General features: G+C 42.3%; 1 protein-coding gene across 1 annotated transcript in view; it reads left to right on the plus strand.

Moving 5' to 3' along the window:
• Nucleotides 1–13970, plus strand: part of IQGAP2 (IQ motif containing GTPase activating protein 2) — a 307540-nt gene that overhangs the window by 263103 nt on the left and 30467 nt on the right. Inside the window, exons 22-27 of the mRNA XM_070377236.1 lie at nt 2672–2821; nt 6738–6901; nt 9211–9435; nt 10794–10934; nt 11281–11365; nt 11924–12156. Coding sequence (XP_070233337.1) covers nt 2672–2821; nt 6738–6901; nt 9211–9435; nt 10794–10934; nt 11281–11365; nt 11924–12156 — 998 coding nt within the window. The remainder of the gene's footprint in view (nt 1–2671; nt 2822–6737; nt 6902–9210; nt 9436–10793; nt 10935–11280; nt 11366–11923; nt 12157–13970) is intronic.

The following is a 13970-nucleotide window of genomic DNA, read 5'->3' on the forward strand; positions in this document are numbered from 1 at the left end:
TCCCCATATAAACCTTTAGAAGAATATAAGTAAAGGATTACGTCAAGGTTGCCCCCACCTCCCGTCAAGCTGAGAATGAGAAAGAATAAAAACACAGATGTAGAAGGCAGTGGATGTAACTACATAGAACTATTAATCTCAAAGCTCCAAGGGTTTTCCTCCCTACCTATGAACTGACCCCAGCTATGGGCGAAATTGTCCTCTTTCAGTCACTCAGTCATGTCCAACTCTTTGCGATCCCAGGGACTGCAGCACGCCAGGCTTCCCTGTCCTTCACCGTCTCCCGGAGCGGGTGCTGCAAGAGTCCTTTGGGGCTAAGAGCTCAAGGAGGCAGACAGACAAAGTTTTGGGAAGAACAACTTTCTCACCACCTACTCTCTGGGACAGTGACCCAATGTGGAGTGGCAGAGGCAGCATCCTAGAGCTGTGGCTTTCATGTAAGACATGTGCCATCAGCAGGTCATGAAATCAATTTAGTGTGTCACTTCAGTATTTGAAAATGGAATAGAATAAAAGCAAATTGAAGTATCAGAGTGTGGCCCAATAGTAAGATGAGTATCACTTTGTATGGTATGTGGGGGTGTGTTTACCGATAAAAGATGTAAAATGTATTTCTTACTGTGAATCTCCATAAAAATGTTTGGTGGATCCTTATCTAAAGGACCTACCCTGGTTCATGACTCTTTAAGCCCCTTAAGGGGACACAATAGCCTGAGATGACCACTTGACAGTGTTTTCAGCCACAGACTTTCCAGCCATCCCTGTAAATAGTTAAAGGAGCCGGACTGAGTATCTGAGAACCTTAATTTTGTTAAATACTTGAGGCTTCCTTTCTCTTCCATCTCTAATTTCTACATTGCATATTTCTGCAAGAGCTTTTATAGATCGAAATGATAGAATTCATTCTTTTAAAGGTTACAGTTTAGCAGTGTTTAGTATAGTCCCAAAATTGTGCAACCCTTACTTCTATTTGATTCTAGAACATTTCATTACCCCAAAGAGAAGCCCCCCCAAAATGTTCTGGAATTAAAAATTGTGGTGATGGTTGCACAACCTCGTGTCTTCATGGAACACACTGAATTGTACTCTAAAAGGACAAATTTCATAATATGTGAATAATATTTCAATTTTTTTTTTTAAGAAAAGGAAAAACATCCATACTCATTAACATCATCACCTATCACTCCAACCCCCAGCCATAGCAACCTTTAATCTGCTTTCCGTCATGATAGATTTGCCTGTTCAGGATCATCACACATTTATGGTCTGCTGTGACCAGCTTCTTTCACTTAGCATAGTATTTATGTTGTAGCATCAATCAGTACTCATTCCTCTTTATTGAAAATAGCATTCCATTGTGTGGATATGCCACATTTTTTTGCCCATTAATCGATTGATGGACACCTGAAATGTTTCTTCTTTTCAGCTGCTATGAGCATTCACGTACACATTTTTCTGTGGACATAAGTTTGCAGTTCCCTTTGGCATATATCTAACGGTGGAATTGCTGGGTCATATAGTAACTTGTGGGGGCTTCCCAGGTGGCGTAGTGGTGAAGAACCTGCCTGCCAGTGCAGGAGACCCAAGAGACACAGATTCAGTCCCTGGGTCAGGAAGATCCCTGGAGAAGGAAACGGCAACCCACTCCAGTACTCTTCCCCGGGAAATCCAATGGACAGAGAAGCCTGGCAGGCTACAGTCCATGGGGTCGCAAAGAGTCAGACACGACTGAGCGTGTATGCATAGTAACTTGTGTTTAACTTCTGAGGAACGGCCAAATAGCTATTAATGTTGAACTTCTCTTCGTGTGCTTATGAGCCATTTATAGATGATCTTTGGGAAAATCCTTTGCCCATTTTTTAATTGAGTTGTCATTTTATTTTTAGATGTAGGAGCTCTTTATAGTGTATGGTGAATATAAGTCTCTTACCCAATTTGCAAACATTTTCTCCCATTCTATGGGTTGTTTTCTTTGATAGCGTACTTTGAAGCACATAGGCTTTAATTTTTATGAAGTCCACTTTATTTTTTGTTGTTGTTTCTAGTGCCTTTGGTGTTGTAGCTAGGAAACCGTTACCTACATGTACAAAGATGCATGTATGAGAAGGTTCACTGCACTCTCTGAAATACTAATAAAATGTAAAGAAACTGTTCATTGAAAGGAATACGATTAAATAAATTATGACACACACACCCCTAAAAGAAACCATTGCTTAATCCAGGGTAGCAAAAGCTTTTGTCTGGGTTTTCTTATAAGAGATTTATAGTCTTAGCTCCTCCATTTAGTTCTTTATGATCTCTTCTGAGTTAATTTTTGTTTATGGAGTGAGGTAGGGGTCTGACTTCTTAATTTTTGAACCTGGATATTTAGTTGTCCCAGCATCATTTTTTGAAAAGACTGTTCTCTCCCTATTTAAGTATCTTGGAGCTTACATTACATGTTCGAACAAATGCATACAGCTTAGGAGAACAAATATTACAAAAGCCAAATTTACCCACGATTTGGATTTTTCTTAATCTGTTTAACACTCTCTGTTCCTTTGTTTCTTCATGAGGGAATGTGAAAAATTGATCTTTCCAGCTATGTGTGTCTTAGAGTGTCGGTGAAGGGAAGGGGGGGGAAAGAATACCAGAGTAAAACGTAGTAATTCCATAAAAAAATTTTTTCCAGGATGTAATTTCACACAGAACCAAACTGAATAAGAAAAAAGGTGGAGAGATGGAAATACTGAATAACATTGACAACCAAGGGATCAAAAGTTTGAGTAAGGAGAGGAGAAAAACACTGGAAACATATCAGCAGCTTTTTTATCTTTTACAGGTGAGAATAATTTCTTTCACTGTGAGTGGGTAAATGCTATGCTCCCTGTTGATGTTTTACAGCAGATCTTCTCCCATGCTAAGGCCATAATAGTTTACACATTCTGAGCGCTCCTAAGGACCAAGTATTATTCTAGGTGCTCCACATACGTTTTCTCATTTTAATTCCTACTACAGCCCTGGGCACCTTCAGAAAATGACTGATTGTTATTCTCATTACATGTCAGAAAACTGAGACCCAGTAAATGGTGATGAAAGGGTATGGGGACCCTGGCTGTTGACTTAAAGCTTGTCCTGCTTTCCATGACTACGTTATGCTCCAGTTATCAGCATAGACAATATAAATCTACCAATAACATAAGCAGATGCTGTCAAACATGGGAAAACTAACTATGTGAAAACCGGATCAGTGCCAGAACTGGCCTGCCCTTCTTTTGAGGAAGGAGCTGGGGAGTTTGGATTAGGGAAATAGGATTCCTTTTTTTTTCATTATTTCCATGACATCACTCTTCTCTAAATGAACAGTAATTTTCCATTGCTTCCTGAGTGTGGGTGAGAACTCAGCTGAACTGGTTACAGCTGGACTCTGGTGGACCAGTTTTGTTTGTTTGTTTGCTTGACCATTGATTAACCTCATCCACCCTCCGGCACATACAGTGAGTCCCTAAGGGAACAGTTAGAGATAGAAACAGGGCCTCCCCTAAGATGAAAACTTTCCCCAAAACGGTGGATCAGCAGTTCTTCCTTGAAAGTCCGGTGTCCCTGGGGCCGCTGCTGGTGGCCCTGATCCCGTCAAGACTTGGAGATGCTTGAAATCTTTGCTTGAGGATCTCACTGGCATCATGTACACCGAGAACACATTGCCCAAACCCTAAGTGAGGGGTAGCTGCCCCGCTGAGAGAAGAGATTGATTTTGGTAGAGTTGAGCGTGCTCTGCTTAGAATAGACTGGAGCACAGGTATAGTACCCCCAGATGTCCACGAGGTGGCGGCATTGAAGGAAAAATGTTAAAACAAATTTGTCCTTGGAATCCACTGCTGAATGACAGCTTGCTTTCCAGAAAGAAGAGGGTCTCACACTGGGTGGGGAAGATTTTTTGTCTGCTGAAATTAGGTTAAGGTTCATCCACCAGCTAGAAATTTAATCTTAGGCATTTACCATTTTTGACATCTGTTAACTTACTGTGGTGTTGGAGAAGACTCTTGAGAGTCCCTTGGACTGCAAGGAGATCCAACCAGTCCATTCTGAAGGAGATCAGCCCTGGGATTTCTTTGGAAGGAATGATGCTAAAGCTGAAACTCCAGTACTTGGGCCACCTCATGCGAAGAGCTGACTCATTGGAAAAGACTCTGATGCTGGGAGGGATTGGGGGCAGGAGGAGAAGGGGACGACAGAGGATGAGATGGCTGGATGGCATCACTGACTCGATGGACGTGAGTCTAAGTGAACTCTGGGAGTTGGTGATGGACAGGGAGGCCTGGCGTGCTGCGATTCATGGGGTCGCAAAGAGTCGGACACGACTGAGCGACTGAAATGAACTGAACTGAACTTCCAAGTGTGTGAAGCTTCTTCAGGAATTAGTTTTCCGATGTTGAATTTTGACAGAATTTGTGACATTTAAGAAGGTGAAAATTTAGTCATTCGCCTAAAGATCCCCTGGAGGAGGGGATGGCAACCCACTCCAGTATTCTTGCCTGGAGAATCCCCATGGGCAGAGGAGCCTGACGGGCTACGGTCCGTGGGGTTGCAAAGAGTCAGACACGACTGAGTGACTTGGCACACACGCACACTAAGATTTGTATAATTTATGCTGCTGTGTAAATGGAGGCTCACTAATGGAAATGAGAAAAAGCACTGGAACATGTCTAGAATAATTCCACAAGTTTTATTCCCTAAACTATCCAAAACGGATAGAACCATAGCATGACCATTCAGTTGTATCGACTGAAGTGTCAAAACACCGTGATTTTTCTTCACCTTTTCTTCTCTCTGGAAACATTAACCCAAGACTAACAAGGAAACTCGGAGAAGGCAATGGCACCCCACTCCAGTACTCTTGCCTGGAAAATCCTATGGACCGAAGAGCCTGGTGGGCTACAGTCCATGAGGTCGCGAAGAGTCGGACACGACTGAGCGACTTCACTTTCCCTTTTCACTTTCATGCATTGGAGAAGGAAATGGCAACCCACTCCAGTGTTCTTGCCTGGAGAATCCCAGGGATGGTGGAGCCTGGTGGGCTGCCATCTATGGGGTCGCACAGAGTCGGACACGACTGACACAACTTAGCAGCAGCAGCAGCAACGAGGAAACTAGAGAGAAGCAAATGGTATGGATCTTTCACCTCTGGAAATTCTTAGGCAAAGCAGCCTGTCAACTAGTACAGGTTTTGCTGTGGGCTTGGGGGAGCCTAGTGGGCTGCCGCCTATGGGGTCGCACAGAGTCGGACACGACTGAAGTGACTTAGCCGTAGCAGTAGCAGTCTCCTCAATGTGAGCTTAAATTTAAAGTTTTTAGCTCATCTGAGAGGAGTTAGGAGTGGTCTTCTTCATCTGTAATTTTCCTTTCATAAAAGCCCATATCTTATATGGGAAAAGAATCACCCCAGAACTCTCAGAAAGTTCTCCTGAGCTCCTTATTCATAACATTTCAGCCAGTCATTACAAGCTTGAGAATAAATCTAAGTAGTAAACTGAACTAGAATTCGGGTTTTCTTAAAAATTTTAAAGCTGAACTTCTTGAGAATATTAAATACTGGTTTCCCATGTGTTTCTTTTATGTGAAATACAAAAGAAAAGGACAGTTTTCTTTTCTCACTGCAAGGAAGATGAAGAGTAAGACTTTTGCATTTCTCTGTCACTTTAATTTTTTTTTTTTTCTTCTAACCTCTGATTAGTGTAATTCCTTTAGAAAAACCACACCAGCACAAAGTCTGGTGCTATATCTCTTGAACTCCATCCTCACCTGAGCTCCTTGTCAATTTTTTTTTTTTTAATTCTTGTCAATCTTTAAAACTTGTCAATCTTTTTTTTTCTTATCAGTTTCTTCTGGCATTTTCCCCATGACCTACCCTGAACTTTACCGTTCAGCCTCCTTGTCTTGCTCTTCCTTTCTCATGCTTTGTAAAACATCGTGGCCGGGCTTCCCCGGTGGCTCAGTGGTAAAGAATTTGCCTGCTAATGCAGGAGACACATCCCTAGTCCATGAAGATCCTACAAGCCACGGAGCAACTAAGCCCATATGCCACAACTACTGAGCCATCACTCTGGAGCCCGTGCTCTGCAAGGAGAGAAGCCACCACACTCAGAAGCCCGTGCCCTGGATCTAACAGTCACCCCCGCTGCTTACTGCAACTGGAGAAGGCCCACACACAGCCACAAATAGAATGATCCTTAAGATAAAGAAAAGTCATTTAGAAAACATAAAATATTTTTTAAACCATTACGGCCATCCCATTGTCTGTCTCATACCCTTTGCTTTTGCTTTCTAGTCTCAGAATATAGACTGTGTTGATTCATTCATCAGTCCTTCTAAGACAATCTCTATAGCTCAACCCTTGATCCATTCTTGCCAGTCTCTTCAGATAGCTCAGCCACCCCCCTCTCTTCTTTGTCTCTATGATAAATATTAACATGTGCCTTCAAATGGTGAACAGTATAAAATATTCATAATGTAATTATAGTCCATAAAATATGACATGATATAGTATATAAAATTTAAATCCTACCATAACTTTCTATTATAACTTCCTATAGCATAGTAGTGTTGTTAGCTGCTACCTGTCTTAATATGAGCCAGATACTCTTCTGTGTGCCTCATACATAAGAATTCATTAAAGAATAAAGAACTGGGGGTCCTCTCTGCTTTAACAGTATATTAACATACAGTCTTGTGGGGGGCGTTTCGTCTTCTCTCTTTAGACCAATCCTTCATACCTGGCTAAGCTGATTTTCCAGATGCCACAGAACAAGTCAACTAAATTTATGGATACAGTTATTTTCACCCTGTACAATTATGCTTCCAATCAGCGAGAAGAATATCTACTCCTCAAGCTTTTTAAAACTGCTCTGGAGGAAGAAATAGCGTACGTATATATGTAAAAATACCAACACGTTTTGTTAGTGGTGGATTTCTCTGATTTACTAACATGAGAGCTCACTCATTGGAAAACACCCTGATGCTGGGAAAGATTGAAGGCAAAAGGAGAAGAGGGTGGCAGAGGATGAGATGGTTGGATGGTATCACCAACTCAATAGACATGAATTTGAGCAAACTCCCGGAGGTAGTGAAGGACAGGGAAGCCTGGAGGCTGCAGTCTGTGGGGTCACAAAAAGTCGGACACAACTTAGTGACTGAACAATAGTTAGAAGTTGTTTATACGTATTAAAATGTATCAAATTTCTTAAGAAACTTCTACATCATAGATATATTCAAGTACAACTTTCTCCTTTTCTAGTGCTGAATTAACTTTTGATTTTGCAAGCGTACAAAGCTTATTAAAGTCAGTGAGAGGGAATTCCCTGGTGCTCCAGTGATTAGGACTTTGTGCTCCCACTGCTAAGGGCCTGGGTTCAATCCCTGGTCAAGGAACTAAAATCCCACAGGCCATGCTGTGTGGCCAAAAAAAATAGAAAAAGAGAAAAAAGTCCGTGAGGAAAAATGAACTTCATTAAAATCATGTGAGTAATAAAACCATAATCAGAGGAGGATAATGATCTCTGCTAAATAGTCTTTCCTTCTTATGGAGCTTAAGCTGCTTTTTACTCATTTATTTTCTGACTTAGTTTATGTTTAAAATGTGTAGTTAACTGTAAGGAACGGGGGGAAAAAACACCCCATAAGAAATACCTTTAGCCTTCCTTCCTTCTGGATACCTTAAGCAGTGCTAATCTCATGGGTCTCCAAAGCTCTTAGCCAGGCCCCTCTGCCCTCAGGGTGTCTATATGGCATCATGAGAAATAGCAATGCTATGCAGTAGAACCAGGTAAGGACTAAATGAATGACAAGAACAGTGTCAGAGGGACGGAAAGAAAAGTTCCAATTAGGTCAATTGATAGAGATTTTATGAATGAGAAAGGAGTTGACCCAAAACCTTGAAGAATATAGTTTTTATAAAAAGAAATGGAAGAGAGAAGTAAGGCATCATGGTGAGAGAAACAGCATGGGCCAAGGGGCAAGAGAGAAAGTAGATGAGGGCCATCCCTGGGGGTCCAATGGTTAAGACTCTGCGTTTTCACTGCCTAGGGCTCAGTTCGATTCCTGGTGAGGGAACTAAGATCCCGCAAGCCACACAGCAAGGCCAAAAATAAAAAATAAAGGAAGTAGATTAGTTTCGCCAAGAGGTAACTTAATCAGTGACCACCAGGACATGAGGGTTGGGCCAGATCATAGGAGATAGTTGAGCAGAGGCTCAAGTGCGGAAGCTCTTTTTACTTTTGTGCAAGGTTTTTGACATGACCACATGGAATTTTTAGATTGATCTCCCACCTGCATACGAACGGGATGAATTGGAGCTACACAGTTCAGGGAAATGGGGGAGTGAGAAGGAAAAAGGCACAGCTTAGATTTTCAGCACACTGAGTCTAAGTTTTAGGTATAGAACATGTGGACGAAACTATCCAGCAGAATATTAGAAATTCAAGACTAGCTCCCAGGAAAGAGATAGGGAGCATCACACCCGTACACCATCACCCAGTATTATTATTATTAGTCTAGGTCTGCTTTTAGTTCACCCCTGCCTTCTAGATTGGAATTCAAGCTGAGAAATTACTTTTAGATTCTTAAATTTCTTGAATAGGAAACTCATCGTATACCTGAAACTTAACATTGTAAATCAACTCTACCCCAACAAAAATTTTAAAAACAAACACTCATCTTACAAATGATAGCTTTCTCTTATTTCTTTAATTGTGGGAGTGGTAGATTCTGGGAACCAGTTTATTTAATAGACACTCAGGCTTCCAATTACTCCTGACAAAGTAGAATTAGGATTTGCATTGTAGACCCTACTCTGCAGGTCCTGTTTACCCTGCAGACTTTGGCCGGATGGATCAGGCACGTGGTCTAGTGATGAAGGCAGATAGAATGGTCATACTTAGAGTGAAAGCTTTGCCCTAACTTTCTACAGATTTCAGACTTAGGTTGTAATACCCAAGACAGCACGTGGGGCTTGTCACCCAAAGGTCTCCTTAGACTCAGGAGTCCTCACCAAAGAGAGACGGGAGATAGCTTCCTTTTAAATCACACTGCCTTTGATCGTCAACGGGCTAAAATACAGCCCCCTTCTTCCCCACCCCCATCCCCTGTCCAAAGCCCTTGTCTGTCAGAATATACACTGCTTAAAACTCAGTCCGTAGAAGCAAGCCATTTTTGTTTGGTTTGGGCTTTTTTTAGATCCAAGGTGGACCAGGTCCAGGACATAGTTACTGGGAACCCTACGGTCATCAAGATGGTCGTCAGCTTCAACAGAGGTGCCCGTGGGCAGAACACGCTGCGCCAGCTCCTGGCTCCAGTGGTAAAAGAGATCATTGATGACAAGTCCCTGATCATCAACACAAGCCCCGTCGAGGTGTACAAGGCCTGGGTGAACCAACTCGAAACGCAGACTGGAGAAGCCAGGTAGCGAAGCCAGGGCAATGCTGGTTTTCAGTGATGTTTTATTACTTCTATGTATATTTTTATACATACTCTTAAACACGGTTAAAAAACAAAATTTGCTGTACAAAATTACTTTTCAATCCAAGATTTATTACCTCTCTTTAATATCTCCAGGCAGGCAACATTCCTGGACTCCTGCTCATCTTAGTGGTACATTTTATGTTCAGATTTCAGTACCAGTTGATGCCCAAAGCCACAATTTCTGTAGTTCTTTCTCTTGGTTTTTCCTTGTATATTCCTAAACCTGGACCTTGAAATGGTATACTATTTCTTTTCACTTGATAATACCTACTTTTCTACAGTTACCAAATAAGTAACTTGAACATATAAGCATTAATTAGCCGGGTGGGGTTGGCTTATTTTAGGTAGTATCAGTAGATGTAAGCAATCCCAGGCTTTTATTTCCTGCAAAAGGGCACCTTGTAAAATTTCATTAGGATGTGCACAGAGAATTATATAGGTGGTTGTCACAGCATTGTTTGTAATTGCCAAAGTTAGGGAGAGTCGAAATATTTAGCTTTGGGGAATCTGTTAAATAAATGTATAACACATAATGTAGTAACTAACCATTGGGAATGGTGGTATAGAAATATATTTGTTGGCCTGGGGAAAATGTTCACGATATAGGTTTTGGCTGTAGCTTGATACAGTAACTCATTTTCTATGTAAAGAAAACACATGCATTTATAGACACACACACACAAAGAATCTATATGGGATGTGTATAAACATGAACTACATTATACCCACGTACACACATGTGTGCAGAAGACCTAGAAAGTTAAAAGAGGGAAAGTAGCTGTCTCTGGGTCAATACTATTTCCTTGTTGGCTTATAGGCAACTTTTTCTGTAAAGAACATACTGTTCTTGGGATGGGATAACGGGAGGGGAGGGCAGCTCATGAGGGAGGGGATGTATATAATTATGACTGATGCATATTGCTGTGCAGCAGAAACCAAGGCAACATTGTCAAGCAATTTTCCACCACTTAAAAAGTTAGAAAGGAGCATACTGCTCATTATGATTAAAAAGAGAGAGAGAGAGTTAGCTGGGTCTACCTCTCCTGGGCCTGCCTGTTGTTTTGGAAGAGTGCAGATGGAGCTCCTGGAGTCACCCCCATGCACTAGCATCTGAGGGTTCCCTGCAGGCATGTGGGGTCTCCCCGCCCGCCCCCACCACGAGCGAGCATTTTGTCATTGGAGCCGGTGGGCGAACCCCAATTCACCATGCGAAGCTTGACTGGAGAGCCAACGGGGCAAGGATACAAATGCTTCTGCCTAGGCCCCCAATTAATGAGAAGCCCTTGTTGTGGTTTCAGCAACCTGCCCTACGATGTGACCACAGAGCAAGCGCTGACGTACCCGGAAGTGAGAACCAAACTGGAGGCCTCCATCGAGCACCTGAGAAGGGTCACCGACCAAGTCCTGAATTCCATCATCTCCTCCCTCGATCTGCTGCCGTAAGTCGTATACGTGGCAGCTTTATCTTTCATTGCTGGAAGTTCTTGAAATGCCATATAAAATAGACCCCAGTAGCAAATACGCGTTTCCCTCTTACCATCTTCACGACTTTGGAAGTTTGCCTACACGCGCGTTTTCAGTTCATAACTTCCGGGAAGAGGGAACGATAGAAAACGGTCCTCGTTACCATCGTCTGTGGCAGTCCTGTGATTCCGTCACCATCTCATTTTGTGTTTAATTTTTACAAAAGCTGCTCGGCTTTAGTTGACGGGAACAATTGCAGTGCATTTCTTCCTCACTTAGGCTTTTTCCATTATTTTCTTTTGTCATCTGTTTTCCATGTAGTTATGGATTGAGGTATATAGCCAAAGTACTGAAGAATTCGATCCATGAGAAATTTCCTGACGCAACAGAAGATGAGCTATTAAAGGTAGATTTTCAAGGGTGATCTCACCATAGCTTCTCTTGGGGGTAGGAGCCAAAATTACTAACACACCATTTTGTAAAGGTTTTCCCCTTGTATGGCTGTTTATAACAAGCTGCAAGTCTTCTATTTCTAATGACTCTCAAGATTATTAACTATTATGAGGTTAATTGGGAGCTCTCAAACATTATCAAGATTCTTTATATTAGAAAATTTGGGTGGCGGTAGTATATTTTCACCAAAAATAAGTTTGTTAACTTCATTTGTAATGTGTGATTATAGTCACTACCTTTACTTAACTCCTTGTTAGGATTCAGATCAGAAAATGATTTACTATCTTGGGAAATGTCGATTAATATTAACTTAAAAAAAAAAAAAACCTCCAGGGACTTCCCTGGTGGTCTAGTGGTTAGGACTCCATGATCTCACTGCCAAGGGTCTGGGTTCAATCCCTGGTCAGGGAACTACAATATCCTGCAGCCATGAGACCAAAAAACAAAACAAAAACACTCCAAACTCGAGTTTTCTCTCTCAAAAATAGTCTCTTCTTCTGCCTCCCTCCAGATTGTTGGAAACCTCCTGTACTACCGGTACATGAACCCAGCCATCGTCGCCCCTGACGGCTTTGATATCATCGACATGACAGCCGGAGGTCAGATCAATTCGGACCAGAGGAGAAACTTGGGATCAGTGGCCAAGGTCCTGCAGCATGCAGCCTCCAACAAGCTCTTCGAAGGAGAAAACGAGCACCTCTCCTCTATGAACAGTTATTTATCAGAGACGTATCAGGAGTTCAGGTGAAAGGGGTCATTACCTTTGGAGAAGCTTGCAAGGTGGTAGACGAGAGTAAAGTGTATTCTGTGCCCAGAGCTGAAGCTGGGGGTGAGGGCAGGAACCCCAGGGGGCTGCTTGCATTTCTTTTTTTTCTTTTTTAATTATAAATTGTGTTAAATTATCACCTTAGCATAAACCTCTCCCCCCCCCTTTTTTTTTATAAAGCCTTTTTAATTTTAATTTTATTTAGTCATGTATGCTTTTGGCCACACTGCGCAGCATACAGGATCTTAGTTCCCCAACCAGGGGTTGAACCCGTACCCCTGCACTGGAAGGGCAGAGTCTTACCCAGTGGACCACCAGCAAAGTCCCTGCTGGCATTTCTTGTGCTGGTTGCCACCGTGAGAAAGAGGAGGCAGGGATGATCAGGCCGAGTTCCCTCTGTCTGGTGTTCCTGATCCTGCCCCTGTACCCAGTGCCCCTGTTACATTGAGTCATCCCCATATGTATGATTTGTGCTTTTGACAAAAAGAAATATTTAATCATCTTGGTATGTTTAGGCTTGTGTGTGCTCACTCAGTCTTGTCCAATTCTTTGTGACCCTTTGGACTATAGCCCGCCAGGCTCCTCTGTCCATGGGATTTTTCCAGACAAGAATACCAGAGTGAGTTGCCATTTCCTCCTCCAGGGAATCTTCCCAACCCAGGGATCGAACCCCTGGCTTCTGCATTGCAGGAGGATTTTTTTTTTTTACTGCTGAGCCACTGGGGAAACCCCTAGGCTTGTAGTACTTAGAATTAAAAAAAAGAATCAAAATAGCTAACTTCTACTTTTTTGAACTTGGAAAAAGGATTATGTTTTGTCTATTCAGGAAAACTTGCCTTATCTGTACCAAACAATGGTAGGAAACAGCGCATTTGGTTTTGACAGGTGGGGAAAATCCAGCTGTTACACTTAGAGGATTGTGTGTGAATGTGTCCTGTGCTCGAACATCTCTTAAATACACATGTGAGACAATTCTATTGATCGTGCTCTCCAAGTTCTGTCACTGATGATTCCATGGGACGTGGGAGGAGGCGCGAGTCTCGGAGGCTTGTCTGCTCGCTTAGAAGCTCTCTAAGGAAGCACACTCCTCTTGGCCTTCGTTTTCTCTTTTCTGTCAGTCAGTCATACAAGTGGGACATCCATGGAGCCCCAACTTGGAAAATGATAATTTTCTATTGCTCAGTTTTCCTCTAGATTAGTGATTTATCTGCTGACAGAGGTAGTTCATGAGCATTCATCTCTGTTTGGAATTTTTGGCCTCTCATGAAGAAATTACCCCAAATCCTCTTATTATGAGAAACCTTGATTTTTCTCACACTGCTAATTTTAGATATGCTCCCTGACTAAAAAAGTAACATCCATTTCTTGCGAATTTAGCTGTTCTTTTGTACTTGCTTTTTTGTCAGATTATTCCTACTAAACACCAATGTTTCCAACTCTTCTTCATTTAAAAGAAAAAACCAAAAGTCTCCCTTCATCTCCTAAATTCATCTGGTTTTTTTTTTCTCTTCCACTTACATTCATCCTTTGCATCCCTCAGCAACCATGAAAGACGATCGGCAAGGGAGCACAGGGAGGCCAGCTGTCCGTGGGAGCATGGCTGCCCGCCGGTTCCCCTCCCCCAGCCTTGGGGTGGGAAGGCAGGGCTCTTTCCGGTGGACAAGTCTTGGGTGCCCTTACGAGATACACCAAGGATACTTCAGGCATAGGAAACACTTAACACAGTTACAGACTAAAATACCTGTTCTACCTGTGCTAAGAATCCCTCCTAAGTCATTATCGCAGCACACCT

Source organism: Bos mutus, chromosome 10, assembly GCF_027580195.1.
Source record: "Bos mutus isolate GX-2022 chromosome 10, NWIPB_WYAK_1.1, whole genome shotgun sequence".
Classification (NCBI taxonomy): domain Eukaryota; kingdom Metazoa; phylum Chordata; class Mammalia; order Artiodactyla; family Bovidae; genus Bos; species Bos mutus.